The 24608-nt window shown below is 40.2% G+C and overlaps 1 protein-coding gene across 3 annotated transcripts in view; it reads right to left on the bottom strand.

The window, feature by feature from the left end:
• Positions 1 to 24608, bottom strand: part of LOC124265461 (synaptotagmin-9-like) — a 70343-nt gene that overhangs the window by 24223 nt on the left and 21512 nt on the right. Inside the window, exons 1-2 of one of the 3 annotated variants that reach the window (XM_046700257.1) lie at positions 6644 to 6700; positions 5203 to 6053 (exon numbers count right to left, since the gene is read on the bottom strand). In XM_046700257.1, the coding sequence (XP_046556213.1) occupies positions 5203 to 5925 (723 nt within the window). In that variant the 5' untranslated portion in view covers positions 5926 to 6053; positions 6644 to 6700. Of the gene's footprint in view, positions 1 to 5202; positions 6054 to 6222; positions 6598 to 6643; positions 6701 to 24608 lie in introns of those variants that run through there. The other 2 variants (XM_046700256.1, XM_046700255.1) reach the window with 2 other exon arrangements.

Here is a 24608-nt window from a genome sequence, read left to right as displayed (position 1 = left end):
TAAGTTTGAAGGTCATCATGTTCTGATGTTCAATGAGTTGGGAGCTATGATGAATTCACCGTCAGTGAAAAATACCTGGCATTACAAGTGATTATGCTCAGTGAGACTGGTTAAACGAATGCTTCAAATGACATTCATGTCTCAGCTGATAGCATTAATATCTCAGTGAAAAATGCCTGGCATTACAACTGATTATGCTCAGTGAGACTGGTTAAACGAATGCTTCAAATGACATTCATGTCTCAGCTGATAGCATTCACGTCTCATTACAACTGATTATGCTCAATGAGACTGGTTAAACGAATGCTTCAAATGACATTCATGTCTCAGCTGATAGCATTAATATCTCATTAACCTGTTATCACAGACTGATAATCTGTCAATGTATTTTAGATTTTTCCCATAGGGCATGACCTTATTCTGATTGAAATGTCTTCTCTTCATGTGTAGTGAGGTCGAACCTTTATAAACATCTCAACAAGAGTCCCCATGGGCTGTAATTTACAAATATCCTTACAGTGGTAACCCATGAGATAAATACAAGTTCTAATCTAAATCTAATCAGTTATATCTAAAATGCTTCTGATCACTTAAGACCATAAAACCTTGATAAATCAATGAATTCTTAGCATACAAACATGTCATTGTCTTATAGCTACTAGTGTCGTATTTGATTAGGTACTAAGCTTTGAATTCCTGTTAGTCACCGAGTCGTAGACACTTTTAATGACATGACCTTAAGGTTTCATTTGCATCTCTAAATATGCAATTGCCAATGAAGCAAATATATATACATTTATATACTCTTGCAAATATAAACGTGGGTATTTACAAATGACAAATTCAGACTTAAGAAAATATGTTATTCTTTTTCATAATTGTTATTAGTTTGTAAGGAGGGTGTATGTGTGTTATGGAGAGGTAGTGTTAATCTCAAGTAAAGACCAATTGCGTAGATGGATGCTCATGCTGTTGATCACTGGATTGTCTGGTCCAGACTTGATTATTTTACAGATCGCCGCCATATAGCTGGCATATTGCGGTGTTAAACAATAACCAAACCAAATCTCAAGTAAAGTGGTTGTTCTAATAGCATATCTACCTGCTATTATGCGATTAGTTCGGCGCATACCAGCGTTTTAGAGAGATTTTTATACTTCGACATACGCTGGCTAAATCGTCAAGGTGTGACAGGGCTTTTAGTTTACAAGTATAATACCGATTTAGAACAATCTTTATACAACCAAGATATCAGTAATTCCACATTTGTATGCTACCTGTATCCCCATTCATGCCTTAAGATAAAACGAGGTGAGGTGAAACGGGGTTTAACGTCGTACTTAAGAATATTTCGCTCCTTTGGCGACTTGCATGCGTGTGTATGTGTGGCTGCTTGTACTAGCCCAGACTTTAGCTGGATTTATAGTGCTAGCTCACTGAGATACCATGCCGCAGTTAAGCATGGATACCCCACTCAGACACATTATATTGACTCCGAGCCGACCAGTCCTTGTTGTAACCATTAAGGCCCAGCGCCAGGCAGGGAACAACAAGTACCATATTTTAACGTCTTTTGGTATGACGCGGCCGGGGATCGAACCCGCGACCTTCAGCTCTCCGGGGGACGCTCTAACCACTATACCACGGAGGCGGTGCTGTAACCTAGTGGTTAGACCGTTCATTCCCACTATATGGGTTCAAGGTGTGAAGCTCATTTCTGGAATCCATGATAGTACTGGATTTGCAAAAACAGCGGCGTAAAACCGAAAATACTCCCTTACTCATTCCGATAAAACGACATATATGTCATAAATGTTATACATATATTCAAGAGTGAGTGCGTGAGTCTAAGTTTACGCCGCACTCAGCAATATTCCAGCTATGGACGATCTGTAAATAATCGAGTCTGGACCAGACAATCCAGTGATCAACAGCATGAGCATCGATCTGCACAATTGGGAACCGATGACATGTGTCAACCAAGTCATCGAGCCTGACCACCCGATCCCGTTAGTAGCCTCTTACGACAAGCATGGGTTACTGAAGATCAATTGTAACCTGGACCTTCACGGGTCCATATATTCAAGAAGACAAGTCAGCAATCATCGAATGTAATTTTGTAAATGGTTACATTTGAAATGGCTTAAATATGATGCAGGGAGGGTAAATGAATTGAAATATCTTGACAAGTTTCGATAAATATTATCAGAGATGTACTGAATATAAAGTGCTAACAGATCAGTGTCTCAACAGTGAACGCGGAGTTGTGATTTACCTCATCATATGGCTAACACAATTCCCCATAGGATAATAACTCATATACTCATGCCAATAACGGTTGTCACCCCTCCCCACCCCACCCCACACACCCACACACACACTCCAATAAAAACATTTGAAGGGGGTGACAACCATTATTGGCAAGAGTATATATATGATGTTCCATCTGTCTGGAACACACATTCTCCGAAGAAATACGTGTAATACTAATACTTCATGAATCATTCAACAGAACCTCTTAAGGAGAGTGACATTAACCTTTGCCATGTGGTAGGTATTGTCAAATCCATGCAGAATGTATTACTGATTGAATGTACTTGAGTAAATAGAATAGAAATGACTGATTTTCCTATAATGGACGTCTAGTGGAATCAGCGAAACAATTCTTTTGAAAGTAAACCTATTTTATCTTTCTATTTGAACAGTTCATTGCTCCTTCTATACGAAACCAAAACATTATGAGTAGGAGTGCCTTAATGAAATTGAAATGGTCCTAAGTACATCATGCTACAGAGACCAACATGAGAAGTGTTATTGCAACCACAACGCACCTAGAGTTTACGTCATGCTAACACAATAGTAATTTCGGTCTTTGTTTGGTTTTTTGGTAAAGTGAGTAAGTTAAGGTTTTATGATACCATTTGTTGAGAAGGCTCATTTTCAGATTGGATTATTATGGGTACAATACGTGACTGCCCCACCCCGTGAGTTTATAGCCCTGTTACAGCCCTCTCATTGGTGACTTCTCGTCACTGCATAACCATCAAAAACTGTTTCCATGAATGATCTGAGATCACAGGACAACAAGGCATATTCACAGCAATGCAATGCTCCTCAAAGCAGTCTTCCACCTTTGCTACGTCATGCTCTATCATACACATACGATAATCTTAGCCCTAACATCGTTTCATTGAGCCGGAGTCTGCCTTCTTCTGAAGCCTCTATGGCTGACAATGGTGAGCTAAATTCAATACAAAATCCTATTTGTATGGATTGTATTTTAAATTACAACCCCGTGGGGACCCGGATGCAGCTGCAAGAGGTGACCCAATTAGATTTGGTGACCATGAGGGTCATCGTAGCTCAGGTTTGTATGACCCCGACTTGAGCCCACACCGTCGTAATATTGATTAATACTTCTGACGCAAAACAACAAACAAAGGATACATATCTAAGGAAATGTATAGCTAATTTCTGGAATTAGCTGGAATAGATTTGGTTTCTTTAGTATTTCATATATTTATACCAAATTTGTAGACTTTCCTTCTAAATGATCATTTGAGACATGTACAAAATCAGGAACGAGGATTTGAACAAGGAATGCGTTGCGAGACAATTGCAAATACGACATATCAAGTTCGACACAAAGATACTCAATCGTTGTTCCCTCTGTACCATACACAGGAGAAACCATTCCCATTGTCACTGCTTCCGAATATGTAAGCAGGTATGGAAACAGTACAGTTTGTTGATTCCTCAATCAATTTTCCCCCAAATGACCCCGTCCCAATTTCGCTTGAACGCACGCCGACAGACACTGGTGCGATATCGTAGAACCAGATGCATTTTTTGCTTGGTGTAGGAATGGGTGTCTCTGTGAGTGTGTTTGTAAGGGATGTTTAGTGAGGACTATGCTGAAACAGCTGCTTAATGTATCTCAACTCAACATCCTGAAGGAAGCGTGTGTTTGACATGGAACCAGCGGGTTGTGATTACCAGCACAGAGTTGGATCGTGTGGTCCTTGAAGCACAAAGGTTCTGTAAGAAGACGACCCCAGGTGCTCCTCGTAGGACTACTTTTCAAAGGGCCATTTGCATCGCTGAAAGCAATTTTCCTTAACGTGTGCCAAAGACAGGTTTAGCTGATTATAAGTCTTCAGATGAAAGCAATTCGGCAGTAGGTTCATAAATGGATGGGAAATGCCATATCCGAACTCTACCTACTGTCTCACAGTGCCCTTTCCTTTGTGTGGGGTTGCCAGTAATATGAATGTGAACCTATTACTGGTAAAAAACATGATTACATGGAATATATACATGTCAGCCCCACAGAACAATATTGCATTCAAAATAGGTTAACTGTGAGTACACAGTATCAGTGGCGAAACACATTTCACAGTGTGAACGATTCAGATATATAGACCTGAATTGAAAACGTTGTGTATATATAATAAAGGAACACAATCGTAGGTTAACTTATCGCTACTTGTTTTGATATATTGTTGAAATGGGGAAAGGCACTAAAGCAAGAAATATAAACTTTTCGCTTTATTGGTGACTGCATAGTGCTGTGTTGTGCTTGTTTGTTTGTTGTTTAACGCCGCACTCAGCAATATTCCAGCTATATGGTCTGTAAATAATCGAGTCTGGACCAGACAATCCAGTGATCAACACCATGAGCATAGATCTGTGCAAATGGGATACGATGACATGTGTCAACCAAGTCAGCGAGCCTGACAGCCCCGATCCCGTTAGTCGCCTTTTACGACAAGCATGGGTTGCTGAAGATCAATTCTAACCCGGATCTACACGGGTGCTTAGTATTGTGAGTGAAAGAATGACTTTAGTCCTGCAACAACGACTCTGTAATACAAGCATCAAAAGAACAAAAGGTACAATTTGTTCATTAGAGAACACTGTATACATGACACGTTTCAGAGCTAATTCTTGCTCATTCACCTGATGAAGGAGCAAGAATTAACTCTGAAACGTCGTGTAAAGAATAAAAGAGAAGTTTTTATCCATAAAACGTGTCATGTATTCATGTTCATCCAACTTCTAAATGCCTTTCAAAAACTTTACAACACTGTAATGGTTCTCACTGATTTAGGGTCACGGTACTAGAATGGGTGACACAAACATAGAAATATTAAATAACGTATGTTTGTTGTGAGGAGATAAGAAAATGCCGTATTAGCTTACCTGCTGTGTGACGTAAATATCCCTGACAAAGAAGGTTTCTTTGACTAAACTCCCCTCGCTGAAAATATCTTTGACTACAACCGCTCCAATGAGGTCGTGGCGTGAAAACCGATCAAAGTCATACAAGTTGAAATACAATGTCCGTGAGGGGATGTTTTCATAGTTCACGCTAAAGACAAACGTTTCATTAAACTCCGGAGTTAATGTCTTCCTATGAACTTTAGTTTGATGCTTCGTCTTCCTATCAGGCAACAGGTACACCTTCACGTAAGGGTCAGAGGTTCCTGAAAAGTCTTTAGCAGGAAGATTCTCCGCACGATTAATGCTCACGAAAAGACTACCCTGCTCTTGAACGTATTTCAGGCTAAAGAATAATTTTCCACAAGGAGTGTGCTCCGACCTCAGCGAATCAACAGATGCCTGCTTGTAAAGTTCTGGTTTAATGGCACCAAGCTCCGGTTGCTCTTTGTGTTTGATGCTCTGGACAGAGAACTCTATGTTGGATAAGTCAAGGCGATGTGAAAGCATTCGCTGGAATGTTTGATGACGTTGTGGAACTGTTGGCAGTGTCCATTGTCGAGAACTGATCTGAAATATACCTCTTTTTGATGGAGACTTGTCACTGGCAGTTTCTGGTGGGGTTTGGTTGACCTCAATGAGGTCAGGGGTGCTCTGGCTGATGTGGATGTTCCTGTCAGAGAGGTAGTCATGGGTGAACTGCATCTGGTCGGGATCTAGGAACAAAGGGGGCCGCTTCTTCTTACAAATAAACCACGCAGCCGCGAGGACAAGAGCCGCGATGAGGGTTCCACACCCAGCTATGGATCCAACCACTATCGGATCGGCGTGATCTGCAACATTTGAGAACTTTCATTATGGACAACATATTACACACCTCTAGAGTGACAAGAAACTGGATAATGGTGCATTAATCTAAAAAACGATTGATAGATAACCTTTCAGTTAAACAGAACACATTATAACTCTAAAACGGATATTGATTTTTTTCAAAGCACACACATGCATACGAGGAAGGCATGCTCCAAAACGTGTATTTGAGTAATCATCGGCTCAAAACGACTGTTGAATCTGACTCGGTGTTTCTAATGGTCTCCCGAAGCTATCATGAGCGATAAATATCCTTGTAAGGTTGTTTAGTGCTCTTACAATCCAGCATCCTCCAACACGAGTGGATCAAAAGAAATCCCTTGTGTTTAAATCTCCATTGCAACACTAATGCTTAAGCGCATTCAAATAATGAGTGTCAGGGTTTTGCAGTGAAATCTCATATCCGAGCTTTGCCATCATCTCTTGAGCGAAAGTCATAATCCTTTCCCATAAATACAGCCATGTGTTTGCCCAGGAACCGGCGGGGAAGAATTTATCGAATGATGAACCGACTAGTCCTCATAGAACATTCCGAGAAGTAAAACCGTATCACCTGTCGTCTACGTAGATGCTGCAGCCGACGTTTCTGCTGTCAACCGATGTATGGATCGTGCACAAATCGTCAATAGCCTTGCTAGGAAGCTCAATTATACAAATCAGTTGCTGTGATATTCCACTATGTCTCCGCTTGCATTGATAATACTATGTAGAGTCTATGCCACTAGTTGCAGGAGGCATTAGATGTATTGCTGCATATAACCCCAGATGACATTAGCAGCATAATCTAGGTGGACAATTGACCTAAATGGAGAGTCCGTCACTGACCACCAGTCACCATAAAGTAATTACTTCAACCAAATACTCAGAGGACCCTTCAGTTAACTGAAAACAGACACCTCAAGATGGTTCGTGTCAAAATTGGTCTGTCACCGGCAGTTCCATATTGTGAAATTCAGAAGACAAGGTTCATTTTAACGTCATCGGCGGTGGGAATACGTTCCCTGGAGAGCATTCTGAATACGACTTTAGGCAGATTAAAGTCCGAAAAGTGAGTCATTTTCACGCATGAGACATTCAAAATTGGTTCCGAAATAGAAGAACGACAATTTAGACAGAACATTGGTCGATAAAAATAGTCGGCGCGTCATGACTACCAACACTCTAAGGATGTTAAGGTGATGGCACCAGTACAAGGTCAAGACCTTGTGTGTCTTATGACGTAGACCGACTAACGTAAACGTAAGATCTTATTTGCCATCACATGTTATATGAGAATCCGTTTATAAGTTTACTACCCCATATGTTAAGGAGTTTTTATGGATGTCAACTTCTTTGTTATGAGGAACACAACGTTTCGGAGTATATCCTTACTCCTTCATCAGGTGAATGAATAGTAATTCATTCCGTGCCATCAGATTTTATTCCATAATGTTTTAATTTCATCATTGATACACGCATCCAAGATCACATGTTTGGACATGAACGTGGCTGACGCACATCAAATATTTAATTTCAACACCAGATATGATCTATGTTCTCGGTTAGGCTTCTTTTAAGATAACTCATTTACAATTCAACGATTATATTTACCATATAACCGTGAGAGAAAGATCAATATTCCACGGGGAATCTTAAGCACCTTTTCTTGCAGTTGCATCCGAATACACTGACAGTATCATTGTAAAACGTGTTTCCAGTTGAAAACACAAAAACATGTTCGCTTTAGAAATACTGTTAATCGCAGGAACAAGAGCGTTCTGGTGATAATCACGTGTTCAACAGAGCAGTTTAAAACATATATCAAAGGCGATTCCATGTTGTGGAAATATATTGGAATTGATTTCTAACATCAGGAGAACCATACGCCCCTTGTGTTATGAGATGTGATCACATTGAGCATACGTATCCAATTACCCAGCTTTATTGCACCGAGGGGAATGGTGTTATTGTTACTGTGAGATAACTTCATGTTTCTACACCTTTCTATAAAAGGCTGTGTGACAGTCGTAAAGATAAATTATTAATACTTAATCGACCTCTATGAGACAATAATTCACAGCAAACCTCTGTATATGCAATACTCAACATTAAGACTTTCAAACTTCCTGCGACTAATCTAAACTTATCGCAAATAATAATCCAATCTGATCATCAGCAAGATGTTTTTTATGTCTGCATGTATGATTATCATATAACTATTAATGATACCAAGACACATGCAAATTTAATTATTTTCCATTGATCATCCTTTATGTAACCTTATATTCCATGTGACATCTTTCTGGTTGTTCGGTGGTAAAGAATGAATACCCCAACGCCACTACTGCAAATTGATCTGTTACTGCATTGCCTTCATTGATAAAATATGATGTTATTATAAAGAAACACAAGCAGTCCCTCCCAAAGGACAAAATAGAAAATGCATACAATGCTAAAAATGTATTGAAACGTTATCAGTGTCTCTGTCTGTGAATAATGTATGTATTTTCCCATAATGTAACGCATATCGGCGTTTCTTCACAACACATCTCTCTATTCCGTTATATAAACTGCCACACAAATTGAAAGTCACTCATTAATTTTCAACCCAAGTACTATCCTTAAATACAATCATCCGCATTGTCATAAAAATCATTACTGACCGGCATGGTGCCATATGATAATAGTCCACTTATACACCGCCATTCCTGGATGAATATCTTGCTCAAAGTGCCATATGTACCCATTATCATACAAGTATCTTTAACAATCTGGATAATGCTAATTAATGCTAATTTTTGCGCCTAGAATCCAACACGATGCTGCTTGCTGGCGTTACATTATTACCCTGGCGGAATTGTACTTTCAAAGCTGCTACTAAGCGCTAAGCGCGACCGTATAGGTCCGTACATCCGCTTCTCAGGTATCCATTTTGAACAGCTGGGTGGACTGAGTGCAATGTGGACGAAGTGCCTTGTCCAGGGACTCAACACAGCATGAGACCCATGTCACAAATTTTGGTGCCTCCACCGGGATTCGAACCCGGGCCTTTGGCGGCGTGAGAGGCCAGCAAGCTAACCACTACACCACTGTTGATTCAATGAATCCCATGACGTCCAGAACGCTGGACAAAACACTTGACGCAAATTGTTTTTCCTCAAATGTTGCTGTTTCTTGAGTGAGTGAGTTTTACGCCGCCTTCAGCAATATTCCCGCAATATGACGGCTGGGGACACCAGAAATGGGCTTCACACATTGTACCCAGGTTGAGAATCGAACTTGGACCCTCGGCGTGACGAGCGAACGCTTAACCACTCTGAAACCCAACCGCCCGCTGTTTTCTAGAACTAAATATCATAGCTCCCTCGAAATGTGTAAAACAGTTTGTTTTAAAACCCATCTATCGTCGACGAGTTTATACACTGTACAACCTTTATCTCACCTGTACATTGATTCTTTGTCATTAATTGCTGCACAAAGGTACTTTGAAGGTACTTTGAAGTATTGTGACTGCTTGCATATATTAATGCCCTCTGCTTCTCAAAAGTCATGTCTTATTTCATACACACAATACCTATTAACTAAAACATATAACATTTTCATTATGAATATATCACCATGATGATTAGTAAATAACATTTGTATAATGAAAGGCTAAGATCATTAATATATGTACAGTCATATGTTTCCATTCGCCAAATGTTTAGATACCTTAATGGGATATTCCCTTTCAAAGGGATTCTACATGATTATGAACTTGTTGCTGATGCACAAAGTGATGCTCTAGTATAAATCAATACTCAGTTGTCAGATAAACGTTTGGCTATCAAGTCAGAACACTCACACAAACACACGCCGAGCAAGCATGTGACCTCTGTTAAACCATACATTGTTACATTGTTTCCATGTTACTGTCGTGCTGTTCAATCTCATATTATCCATACATGTATCCGCCAACACACTCACATACATCTCCATCAACTATACGACCATTTTAACCACCTATTGTTAAAGTGTAAAGTCGAGCTTAATCCGAAACAGAAACATATCCCATAACAATAACGTTATTTTTATCAGAAGCAAAGACATTATACCTGGATCCACATCAAATTTCTGTGTTATGACCAGTCCTTTAAATGTCATTCAATGATTGGAGCGATGTGATGCTATATACACTCGGTTTGACCAAATATGGCTTCAGAGCAGTGGAAGGAATCCATGCAAACATACTCCTGGTCTCACATGTCTTACGCTTCCTATTGAGATATACAATGACACGCGAAACCTTGATATGCATCTCAATGATCGTGACACGTATCGGTCAAATTGCATTTGTGACGCTGCTTTCTTTACAATTTCGATCATGTTGTAGAAATGCGTGATCATGCATTCCAGCTGCATTTGTTTCCCATCATCTCGGTATCTAGGCAGGGACTTTGCGCAGCTAGAGCCTGTACATAATGGGGCTTAGACCTGAAATCGATGATATAAAGTGATATTGACAGCAGGCTCTGGGTGATATTGAAACGCGCTGAAATTTACAACCTTTTGTTGTTTAAGCTCCGCCACACTGCCATAAATTGTGAAGAAGGATTTAGAGGGAAGGGGAAATGCTTTCACTTGATAGTGTTTGATTTGATCTCTGTAGTGCACGGGCTTATCTTTGGATTAGCTAGAGTAATGCATTGAGAGTTATCTGTTTCTGTGATCAGATGTGTACACACCACGAACTGACACAGCAATGATTAGCTGGGTGTGTTTCAAGATCGTTTAAAACAAGTTTCAGCCAACACAGAAGAAGTGCATTCGCAACAGTGGTTATTATATACCTTATTGGACCCGTGAAGATCCGGGGTAGAACAGGTCTTCAGCAACCCATGCTTGCCACAAAAGGCGACTCTGCTTGTCGTGAGGGGCGACTAACGGGATCGGGTGGTCAGGCTCGCTGACTTGGTTGACACATGTCATCGGTTCCCAATTGCGCAGATCGATGCTCATGCGTGTTGATCACTGGATTGTCTGGTCCAGACTCGATTATGTACAGACCGCCGCCATATAGCTGGAACATCGCTGAGTGCGGCGTAAAACTAAACTCACTCACTCATATACCTTATTACATTTAGATGTATACTGCGGCAACACTAATGTGTTTACATTGTACAGACACATGACTATGTTTATTGTTAGTTTGAATTTACATCATAGATTAAGTATGGTTTAAACTTGCACATGTAAATGAAAATGTACACATGGTTTCAAAAGTTTACTTTTGGTGCCATGTCATATTTGAATATACGACACCAAAAACGATACAAACGATTTTATCATGATCATGTATACGGTGCCATTTAGTGCAATTAAATTCACCATATGTCCAGTTTCTTTTGTGCAATGGCTGTTTCATTTGTACAGTTCCGTTTGGCGCAAATGAATGTATCATATTATGTTTCTTTGGTGCAAATTACTTTATCATGCATGCAATCTACAGTGTCTTTTGATGTAAATATATTTATCAATATACGGTTTCTTTTCTTACAAATTCATTTACCGTATTTCCAATGTCGTATGGTGCAAATGGATCAATCATATGTGCTGTTTCTGTTGGTGCAAATGGGTTTATGACAGGTACATTTTGTTTGGTGCCAGTAAGTCTGATATTGGACGGGGACATACCATAACTTTGTATTTTGAAAACACATTTTGAACATACCAAACAAACCGGAATGTTATAATTGACATTTGAATGTGAACGTCGGCTTCAGTTCTGCAGCCGATTATAGGAATCGTCTGTCCACTTACTCTACATCTGTAGCGCTGTGAATTTGAGAAGCACTTTGACCACGGTTTTGTATCACTGTCGTTCTGAAGAAACGGTCTTGTCAACCACATCTACGTCTGTCATGAACGTTATTTGTCTGTTGATATTGTGATTGTAATTTGCTAACTGACTCTGAAACGTTAAGAGGTCTGTCAAGTTCCAACTTCAATGTAAATGAATAATCATTTTCTAAATCAATATACAAACATACAACTTTTTTCCAAATAATATCAAGCCACAATGGAACATCCCTACTTTTAACGGTATATCTGAAGGTAACACTACACCGATTTGTCATGGAACGTCAACTCTTTCGTCAAAAGCCTAATCAGACAGAGAGAGAGACAAATTTGGATAGATGTCCGATGGATGAGAAAGTTGATGAACAATGTGAGTGAGTGAGTGAGTGAGTTTTAGTTTTACGCCGCACTCACCAATATTCCAGATATATGGCGGCAGTCTGTAAATAATCAGGTCTGGACCAGACAGTCCAGTGATCAACAGCATGAGCATCGATTTGCGCAACTGGGAACCGATGAAATGTGTCAACCAAGCCAGCGAGCCTGACCATCCGATCCCGTTAGTCGCCTCTTTCGACAAGCATGGGTTACTGAAGGTTCATTCTAAGCCAGACCTTCGCGGGTAAGATGGACGATGCATCAACATGTTACGTAATAAGGTCAGTAAGAATCACAGTGTATGTCTGTCAGCTGACGTCATGATCTGTATACAGTTGATATAGTGGCTGTAAGTATTGTTTCCTCAAGAGTTCATAATGTTCACATATCATCATGAAATTGTAACCTTCTACATAATTCTTCCAATAATCCCATGATCTTCACCATGAGACATTTTCAAAGATCGTCCTACTTCCATTCCTAAAGGAAATACGTTTCCGAACATCCCACAGCTAGCCCAAAGATATATAGAAACTTTGAAATAGAATTACATTTAAATAACAATCCACGTAAAGTAGATGATTGATAGGCATTGTAAGGGATGCAATCAGGCTATCTCCAACCCAAGAAGCTGTGTAAATAAACTAAAATATGACTGTGGTGACATCTACATTGGTGAGACAGGCAGACCAGTAGCTACACGTGTGAAAGAACACAAAACTTCAGTCGACAAATCAGATCTGAAATTTGCAGTTTCTCAACACATTGTGAATAAACCCAATCATGAAATTGACTGGGAAACTGAAGTCCTCGCGAAAAAACATCAGTCCATGGGTAACTGAAGTGGATGTATCAGTTCAAACAAAACTTTAAACATGCCTTAATATCTTTCGCAAAAGTGTTGGTTTTTTTAAACATTATTTAAATCAACAGGGTTAAACAGCAGGAGATCGATGAAACGATTTCCATCACCCTTCAACTTAAGCCATTAGACAGGAGTCAATAAGATCTATCTGTAACCACGAATTCCACGCGATTACCCACAAAACCGAAAACATGTTAATTCAGTCGATCTCGCTGGCTACATGACGGGTTATCAGCCATATCAGTTTCATTTAATGCTAAGTAATCGTTATGCTGTCTCTAAAACTACTTGCTGGAGGGTAAGATTTCATGTTTCAAGTACAAATTTTGTATCAAGTTCAGGTTAAATTTAAGCCTACACATACTGGTGCAATACGCATGTTTCTGACAATGGATATATATTACAGAATATGCATGATATGTCTGTAAGTAATCGAGTCTGGACCAGACAATCCAGTGATCAACAGCATGAGCATCGATCTGCGCAATTGGGAACCGATGACATGTGTCAACCAAGTCAGCGAGCCTGACCACCCGATCCCGTTAGTCGCCTCTTACGACAAGCATAGTCGTCTTTTGTGGCAAGCATGGGTTGCTGAAGACTTATTCTACCCCGGATCTTCACGGGTTGGCAGGTCTAAACGTCCGTGGAACTGTTTCGACTGTTTCCACTCATACATTACTTGCTGTTTGTGGAAAAACCGAGATTTGGGCTTGGGAACCCTGATCAGGAATTTTCGTAACTTATTTAAGTTCGATTTTTTAACAATACTTAATAATGTTAAAGTAGAATGCATTTTGTCATTTAGAAAACCCAGGCTGCTATATTAATTTCTCACTTTGAGATTTCAGTTGCTGTAGGTGGTGTAGGAGGCAGCATTACTTTTGAAGTGTTTACACATCTATGGGTTGATTCATTATTAGGTGAGTGGTGGTGGAATTGGGTTTAACGTCGTGCTTGAGAACATTTCGCTCATATGACGACGTGCATGCGTGTGTATGTGTATCTGCGGCTGCTTGTACTAGCCCAGATTGAAGCTGGTTTTATAGTGCTATCCAACTGAGATACCATGCCGCAGTGAAGCATGAATACCCCACTCAGACACATTATACTGACTCCGACCCGACCAGTCCTTGTTGTACCCATTAATGCCGAGCGCCAGGCAGGGACCAACAAGTACCATATTTTAACGTCTTTTGGTATGACGCGGTCGGGGGTCGAACCCGCGACCTTCCGCACTCCGGGCGGACGCTCTAACCACTACACCACGGAGGCGGTCTATTAGGTGAGTATGTCGTGAGATGTTATGTGTTGTGATGTCTTGGTCTACAAAACGTTTTCTGTGTGAGAGATCCACGTCAGTAACCATTAGCTGACAAAACCTGCCACGTTTTAACCACCTTTTCCACATGATGTGTGTTATTTCCAGCTGAAATATTGCTGTGTAGGGCGTTAATCAACAAATCCAAGCTTTCGCTAAAATATATAATATTATCTCCACGGGAATGGAACTGGTCCCTGTTCGACCACAACCTACCCAGCGAATGATAGTACAAACGATTAAGCGATATGAACTGGTCAAGTGTGATAAAATGAATTCTTTCTCTCTTTGAACTCTCTCTTTCACTGCATTTTGATATGGACTTTTCTCCACGCAACATACGTCACCGAGAGACAAATTACGGTATCAGCCAAACATCCCCAAAGTAAGGATGCTTAAACCCCTTTCTCACAATTCAGGTCAACACCTCGACCTGACTCCCAGAGCTGTCGTCAGCTCAGGGAAGACCGATCTACAATAGCGGAAAGCGAAATCCATTTCCACAGTAATCTCTGCTCCGTAGTTTCCGAATCTCTGGCTGCAATTTCCCGCCAGTTGCAGTGGTCTTTAGAAAGACGTCAATTGCTATGAAATTGCAGCTGGCTAGCCTCCCTATGTAATGAATAGAACTTCAAAAGACAATTTACCTTTCCATCGGCTCTGTGAAATGCTGGCAAGACAGCCCCAGGTATAATTCTACTCACTTATCTGGTTTATCGATTAGTTTCTGGATATTTAACCCAATGATTACCATTTCATTTCCCTTGAAATCAAAAGCATGTCTGTAATAGACCTTGGTGGTCTGTCATAGTATATCAATTACTGTACAACTGCCAGTGTTAATCTAACCGACACAGGGCAATGGACTCCTTACCCTCTACTTAAGGGCACTGTTACATGTACAAGCAATTCCGATATGGTAATTTTCATCCTCGTGATCAACAAGCAGAACAATCGTAGGTTCTACAGTCATTAAACGTTAGAGCGAAGCATTAGCCGATTGACGTTTAGTTGGTTGAACTTCCCTGAGGCGAGAGAGATTGCACTGATCGTGGTTCGAATCCCGTGGTTGTTTACCTTCAGTTGGCTTGTCACGCTTGCTAGTTGGTTTACATCTTTGACCTACGTCACATTGGGCTTCCCTCGCACATCTGGCTGACTTGTCGAGATATGCCGCAATAACAGAGACAAACCATTTCAATAATCATAACGCTTGTTGTCTGAGGGGCGGTGGGGCAGCCCAGTCAGGGTGGTTGCGGTGGTGCGCACACATCCTCCCCCCTTCTCCCCCGAAAAACTTCCCTGAGGAGCAATCCCCCCTAACCTTTGGACTTCATGATTTATGTGCACTCACCCATAGTACAATTTGTGAATCCCATTTCTTGTGTCACCCGCCGTGGTATTGCTAAAAGGGGCGTCAAATCTAACTCACTCACTCACTCACTGTTGTTTGATTTCGACGTGAGCATAAGCAAGTGCTCATGATTAAAATGTGTAAATTCTGTTTCTGTTTAATTTGTGCAACATAAATTAAAGCGAGCAACGTGGCCTCTGAACTACTTAAACCCAACTGCTAGGACAACCGGTTGCCCAGAGCATGTCTGAGACTTTATACCATCTACTTTATCTCATTGTTGTTCAAAACTAACACTGCTTGAATGACACTGATCAATTGCTACCCAAAAGAAGTTTCAGAACAACCGATTCTTAATTGGTGCTTTGTTTGTCTTGCGTGACACATTAACTATTGCAATTATAGAAAAGAACGAGATATCCTTTAACATATTTTGAGTAGTATATGTTCCATTGTATGATTAAGGCTATGGCTTGTCAAAAACAATTCCTGTAATACAAACTGAATGGCAATTTGAGTGGAACTAAATCCTGAACGACAATCACCCCTTCTATTAGCTTGAAAGTGTCTTGTTATGTCAGAAAGAAATAATTTACATTGGATCCTACAAAATTGACAAAGAACAGTGTACAATTATGGGACAAAACACTCAAAATAGATTTTTGTAAAATCGGTAACTTAATGAAAATGGTTTAGCGATTCATTAAAAGAGAAAAACGCAAGAACATTGATTTTGTCTGTCATATCATGTTCTGAAACATGACCGTTTCAGGTAATCACTCAAATATTTTATTACATCCGGCATGTGTATGATATTTCAGAAAAATATTCCATAACTGTTAAATTGTGTGATATGATAAGGACAGTCGTGACTTCCTGATTCCACTGCAAGCTAATATTTAACCACCACCTCCAATGTATTGATTTTAACTGCGAGGAAGCTATTTCCCATTAAACTGGCCACTTGATTTCTCTCGAGGAGATGGAGAGCATCTCGTGGACTGCTCCAGCAGCCAATTTCGAAAGTCTTACTCGATATGTGTAGGTGGCTAATGGACGAGGAAATACCATTATCCTCCCACATGTAAATTGCGCATGCATGTGTACTTGATACAGTTTTTCCTTTGCCGTCATAACTGCCATTACTTTGAATTGTCACAGTTTCATTAAGTGCTGAATTTATTTCAACCAACCTACACAAATCCCTTTATGTTTCCTTTCATCGAGCCGACAATATGATTCCTCAAATAGTTCAGGTTATGTTGCCCGATATAAAAATTGTTGACTGGAAGTGTGACGCCTAGACTAATGCATGTGATGATGATGATGATGATGATGATGATGATGATGATGATTATACGTTTTCTGCTCGGCTTCTGGCTGTAGCCAATGTCGCCGACGGGGTAGGTGGGAGCTAGTATAATAATTAATATGGTTTGATAAAGGATAAACCACCGTACCCCCAAAAACGTAAATGATGGGGCGTTAACCAAAATGGAATTTGAAATAAAAAACGTTTAAGAAACATTGATGGAAAATAAATGAAAAACCGATGTTATGAAAGGAAAGGAGTAAAAACAAACAGCAGTATTTGTTAATAAACGATGCATGTAAACTTATGTCAGTGAATCAGTTTGGTCAAGATTTGTTTACTGTTATTTTCATGGAAAGCGGTTGCGTCAGACTTTAATAGCTACATACACAGAATAAAAATAAGTGGGAATTTAAGCCGTGCTGTTTGATGCCAACACCCACCTCTACCACCACTACCCACTCTCAAAGGAAATATGCAGGGTTGTATAAACATAGGCTTACATAGTGTTTGTCAAACAATTATATAGATTAGGAACTTCTCTCCTGCGTTTGGGAAAGGTTTTCATAGTAATTGCCCATAATACAATTGATAACAAGTTAAGTGTTAATCGAATCCAAACTGCCGAACTGTCAATAAATGTGTCATGGAAAAATCACGTATTATCATTCATTATTCTGTTTATCTGAAAAACATCATGTTTGAGGAGACAAGAAGATATCCGCCAAAAAACGTTTTGAGTTGCAAGACAAACAATCGTCATCTACTTACTGCGCAGCAGAGAGAATGTTTCATCTCATGAATGGAACATTGTTGATAAACAGCGTCAGGCTTTAGTAGTCCTGATTCCAAAGAGCTTCCAATGTTACACAGATAAAGACAATTTAATTGTTCCCCCAGTTGGTGGTGGTGAAGGGTCTCCCTAGTCACTCATGAATGTATATAGTCTTCAAATACCCAGATCCGTGTAGCAGGGGTCATATAAACGTGTCAGTTCTGTTCCATTCTGACATTAATCCAAAGTAGCGCTGACATTTAATGGGAAGGGAGTTACTTTCTGGCTCTTCGTGGTATTAAATAGCATGTGTCTACCTTGACACGCGAGACCAAGGAGGGTCTATGCAAGATGTCCTCCAATTCCACTGAATCAATTTTGAATGAATATGGACGCTGACCGTGAGGTGACTGATCAAAGTCATCCTTATCTTTACGACCATATTAAAATATAAATAATATTTTCCATGCAGATTGTCTCGGAAACGAATATAACATTTAAATCAAAGTCATGAAATATTGCGGACGCGGACAGCCATATTCGCTTATATTTTCTCAGTAAGGATTGGTTGTTGTTTAACGCCGCACTCAGCAATTTTCCAGCTATAAGGTGGACTGAGTAAGGAGTGAATGATTGAGTTTAGTTTTACGCCGAACTCAGCAATATTCCAGCTATAACACGGTGGTCTGTACATAATCGAGTCTGGACCAGAAAATCCAGTGAGCCTCAATGTACGCAATTGGGATCCGATGACATGTGTCAAGTCAGCGAGCCTGACCACCCGATCCTGTTAGTCCTCTTACGACAAGCAATGGTTACTGAGGACCAATTCTAACGGGTCGACTCATTAAGGAAGAGGGAGGTGTGGAAAGAAATGAAGTAAATTAAATGGAGGTAATAAGAACGAACACCTGCAAACAAAGTTAATTATAGGAGCACAAACACACATTCGTGACATGTCTGATCGCTATGCCCAATCCTACTGATGGCACTCCTCGTGTGCCAACTGAAGGTCATAATGAATTATGGACGAACGACAAAGAGCGCCAAAGAGTCACTGGTTCAATTAGCAGGTGTAGCATATGCCATAGCTCATAAAACCTAGAACCGGAGCGGTATTCATATAAGCTTATGCTTGTTTAACAATCCGGTTCCTTTCTTTGGAAATAAATATGTTTAAATTATAAAACCTAGAACTATACCCCGTTCGGTTAAGTCAGTGGCGTAATGTTGATAGTCATCAGTCAACTAGGGACGAAAGGACGAATGGTCACAAGATCACGAGAAGTATTAGAGACATTGATCTGAACCATAAAGACATCACTGGAAAGATCAAGTAAGCAGTATGCTTTTCCAAAGGTTTCAGGGATAATATCAAAGGCAATCATCGTGTATACAAACACGTTTGAAGGATGTTATATTACCGTGTTTCCGAAGACCTTCCTCTAATCATTCGACTGATTTTCGACATTGGTGATAGAGATTAATGTCCGTCAATATACCATTTCAACTTGTTTGATCTATTCGTCTTTTCATGTGCCAGAGAGGCGAATTCGAATACCCATGAGGCATTGACCGTGTCATGTTCCCAAACACGCTGAAGTATGGGGTCTACGTCACTCCTTCGCCTTATACGCTGCAATTCCATGTACAGAGTTGCGTCCCTTGGATACGCCAGAATGCTGTGACTGTTGGTTCGAATCCGAAGATTTAGCTAGGTTTATCACCAGACCGTGGTCCGCTGTTTCCCCCATCACTCACTTAAAGTGTTACTTTTGACATAGACCAAAGTCATTATGATCACAATCTAAACTAGATGTTACACTGTTCAAAGATGTTCAGTGCACATCTAAAAGTATAGGTCATCATGTTCTTATCAATCACATGTGGATGATTTAAGGCCCAAATGTACTATATTTGATGAGTTTACTGTCATTGACGAGGGCTTAACAATGGTTTCAAAGGTTCTTCTTCTTCTGTCAAATTCAATTACTTCTTATACAACCCATGGTGGTATCTTTGGTGAGTTTCTTTGAGCATAAGGGATATACAGCTATTTCCAAGAGGAACTAATTTTGAAGTCTTACGTTTTCCCGATAAGCAGTAACACGCCATGTTTGGCAATGGGAGGTAGTGAAGAGTGGTTTGTTTTGGTACAGACAGATCTCTGATCACAGTTAATTTCCGGTTTATATTCTGTTATTAATAATTGTTCATCTTTCGTTTGTATGGGTCTTTAAACATAAATCGAGGTGCCTGGTTGACCATTCAGCACTATGACGATGTCATGACCTTGTCTTCTAACAGTGAGTGAGTTTAGTTTTACGCCGCTTTTAGCAATACTCCAGCACCATCAAAATCTGGGATACCAAAAATGGGTCGGGAATCAAGCCCGGGTTTTCGGAGCGACGAGAGAGCGCAACACCACAATGCTACCCCAATGTCCCTGTTTTCTAAGAGGACGGGATTGTATGCTCCATCAGAAATCAGGTCAAGGGCTGAGAGCAGCATCATTCAGTCCTTCTTCCAATGTTAAAGTGAAACACCGTGAAATAACTGAAAACGTTTAAAGCGGCTTTTAACTCACTTAGACGCTTGCTCATTATTACTTAAAGCAGAAGCGATGGGGTAGCCTAGAGGGTAAAGCGTTCGCTCATCACGCCGAAGAACCGGGTTCGATTCCCCACATGGGTACAATGTGTGAAGCCCATTTCTGGTGTCCCCGGCCGTGATACTGCTGGAATATTGCTAAAAGCGGCGTAAAACTAAACTTACTCACTCACTACCTCAAGCACCATAGATCTGTGTTGTCAAGATGCAATTAATGAAGGTACGAATATCTTTCGACTGTCATTCAACGACGAGCAGTTTTAATGTTTACTGTCCTCTAACAACTAATAACAAAATTATAACAATATAAATTAGCCCACAACCAGGAATAGTTCATCGCTCTTAAGTTACACCTTGCATCTTGCCAATGTCTGTTTAATCTCTTAAACTGCGTTTTCCTGGACATATTAATCTCCAAGTTGTTACCTCAAAAGTCTCAGAAGAGTACAAAGTGTTTGCAAATTTGATTATCTGACCTTAAGAATCATCCAACGTTACACTCTTTAAATATTTTTTACATATTCTTGTTCTCATATGAATGTACTCTGAATTATATTACTGACGTTCAATTTGCTCCTTTGGGTTTTGGGGGCTTGACACAAATATTTGAACGTTCAGTTAAACAGGATCATAGAGCATGTTCAAATTAACCACCTTAATCGCGAGTCTATCGAATCTATTATTTAATACAAGCTCGTAATGTGAATACTCTTTTAAGTTTCTTAAGTTCTATCATCCAATTGAAAATGGAAAAAGATCGAAACACGCGAAAATGCATTATGTGTAGGTCTCTAAAGGAATTCCTTCAGCTATCCTTTCAAGGCAGGCAGCGATGGAGTAGTTTAAATGATTGGAATGGCGCATACCAAAAACTGATTATTATCCCAAGGGAACAATTAGTAGGGTTCATGCGACTTCCTGGTAATCGATTGACATGTCCTTGTTGGAATAGTGAATTTAACCGTAGTTCCTCTATGAAGAACCGTAGAGCGTTTTACAGAGATCACCCGGGAATATTAATAATTAATACGTGAAGCTATTGTTTAAACTGTAAACAGATCGATACCTGTTCTAGTCGTTAGCTAGAGTTTAAGAGCTCTAAATTTTAATGCTGTTTTCTTTACCTGCAAACGACGCTGAAGTAGTTTTTCTGCCTGTCAGACATCAATGGCTCCAGCCACTTGCCTTAGAATTTATTTATTTTTATATAAGTCCGTATGCTTATAAATTTTGATGCACTACATTCTGAAGCATCTGAAGTTATATGATTGTGATTTATAGACACATGCTCACATATCCTTGATTTAGTTGGAATCGTAAAATGGTCTCTTCTTGAAGCAGTGAGTGAGTTTAGTTTTACGCCGCACTCAGCAATATTCCAGCTACATGGCGGCAATCTGTAAATAATTCAGTCTGGACCAGGCAACCCAGTGATCAACATCATGAGCATTGACCTATTTCTTGTAGCAGAGATTATGCAGAGGTTATGGTTGTAGACTATTTTGTCCAGTTCCTCTGCAAACTGCGATCCAGTTCTTACAAAGGATACATGTAATCTCTAAGACTGTGTTCTAAAATGAATTCTTTATACCCGTGTCCTGTTTAACGTGTTCATTCACCTAAAGCGGGATGCTTGGCATTGGCACTCCTGGTGACAATGACCCTGCAAACGTTAATGGACCTTGTGGGCTTGGTCCTTCATTCATACAAATGCCCCTATCCTTAATATGGGTCCTGTATGTCAGAACACATATGCTTAGACGAGTTTGTCCTGCCCTCTCTCTGAAGTTATTCTTTGCTCCCATCGATCACGATTCCAACCCATGTTCCCTTGGCCCCCGTTCTACAAAGTGATCGTAGCGTTTAGGTATCTTTACTCCCATACTTGTTCACTGGCTTACGACAGTCGGGTAGCGGTTTTCGCTTACGTGGAGCCTGTACGTGGTGGCGTGAAGTCCTGTGCACAGAGCTCAGGTTACGAATCAGTTGAAGTTAAGCAACGTCGAGTGCGTAGAGTCCTTGGATGGGTGACCGTGTCTGCTTGACTCCTGAGAGTTTCTAGGACTTCAGTCCTGCCCCACAACGAAACACATGTGATACATGTGGTCTCACCTTAGGCAAGTGAGTTTGTTCAAAATTGCCTCTGTTCACCCAGCAGGAAAATGGGTACCCGGTGGCATAAGTCATGTGACTACAACCTTCTAGCGCCTAACAGGCAGCTTGGGTTATCCGGGGTAATAATGTGCTGTGCTATTGATTGTTAGCGCTATGAACATGCCTTGTGTGGAGTTTGGCGCTATATAAATGGACACATTATTATTACGCTTGACACAGGTCCTGTACTTAATCATACATAGCCCACTCGGCATGGGTACGTAACGGTTGTACTTACCATACGGAAGAGGTTAAACGGTGAGTATTCTATACTATACTACACTGCTGCTATTTGTTTTCTCTGTGATCAGACTCATGTTATCCATTCCCCAACCCTAACCTTAGTACACACGGGGACGGAGGATGCTTGCGTTGCATTGGACGTTACGCTGGGAACGTCAGTGAAAAGATGACAGCTCATTCGTAGCAATCGCTGTTTATATCATCAGGTTCGCCGCCTCCATTTCTTTCGGCTCAATTTCATAACTTTAATTTTAAAGGCAATGGAGTTATCTGGTATATTTTCTCTTTTAAGTATCATTCCTTTCCTGAGTATATTTTAGGTTTACTTCAACGGTAGTCTTCAATTCAGTACTAGTGAATAGAGCGACAGGTCGGCGGTTCATTATAAAAAAAGACGATAATAAAGGGTACTTGTGTTACCCTGGCTGACCCTTGAAAGAGAAAACCGTTAGTCGGCGTGGAGAGTCTGGTATACATTTTTAGTGTGATTACTTTTTCGCAATGAGCATTTTCACGAGCTTTAGCCGTGTCCAGCAACACACGCCCACACGCCCACATGCCCACACCCTCACACGTCCACACCCCACGCACACACTTGTGCATGAAAGTCAGTATAGAAGGGCAATAGTACTGAATACGATGTTATACCCATCTCACCTCACCTCATTCTTTCAATGTCTATAAGAAGCCAGGGATAGACGTTTGAAGTATTTTTTACACTTTCACTAGAATCCTGTCAACGACACTCAGTCTTACGCCCCTGTCATTTCAGTCTTTTACATTTACTCAACTTCAAGATGGTGTGTTTTTTCTCGATTAGAACTATTACGTTAATGTCATTCAACAAATACAAAAACGAATACAAAGCCGCAATTAAGCTTCTAACGGTACATATCTGATGATATGTTAATGTTTTAATATTATGATAATGCATTTTATTATAACTCTAGTTATAAATCGTTGATTTAGGTCATCTGTTCAAGTGTAATTGTTTGTAGGCAAACATTTACAGTCTGGCAGGTCATACAGCTGTAAACAAAATTAAATTTGTCCGAAAGGCGTTTTTGTATGGATTAACGGTATCCACTATAAAGCGGTTTTCCTGAAGACGACACGATACGTTCATTGTATCGAAGTCCGAAATATCGTGGTAACGGTATGAAAGGATAAAGACAAAGTTGCAATTTAAATTTCATCGGATGCTGGCATGAAGAAGGGACGTTACTCTGCAAAATTGAATTGCAAAGTCCTAAATGATTTAATCAGTGCTTCCTAAAAAGCGGTATTAAAATGTAACTCACTATGGAAATGTAGCTGAATAGACATTTTATGTCGATTCATTAATGCAATAGTAATCCTTAAGCTACACATTTCCTGTGAAAAATAACAAATAAATTTGAAATACAAGGAATATGGAATGAACTGTCCGTTGCTGTGATTTTCAGCACACTGTATACGGTACGCGATCAAACATATTCACGAGAGTCCCTTGTCTCACTGACCCACCAACCGCCTAATCAGCGGCTGGGAATGAACCGAAAGGTTAGAGAGCGTTGACGTTTCATGTCATCAGAAATGACTGATACGCCGTATACAACATTGGTGATCGTTAAAAAATACCAGTACCATTAACCTTTCAGATGATGTAGTTTTATTACACACAAAGGTTTGTGTCAATGATTAAAGACC

This window comes from Haliotis rubra, unplaced genomic scaffold (genome assembly GCF_003918875.1).
Source record: "Haliotis rubra isolate DU_JTF1 unplaced genomic scaffold, ASM391887v1 Scf98, whole genome shotgun sequence".
Taxonomy (NCBI): Eukaryota; Metazoa; Mollusca; class Gastropoda; order Lepetellida; family Haliotidae; genus Haliotis; species Haliotis rubra.
The sequence above is the reverse complement of the archived record's forward strand: the minus strand, read 5'-3'. Positions and strand labels throughout refer to the sequence as shown.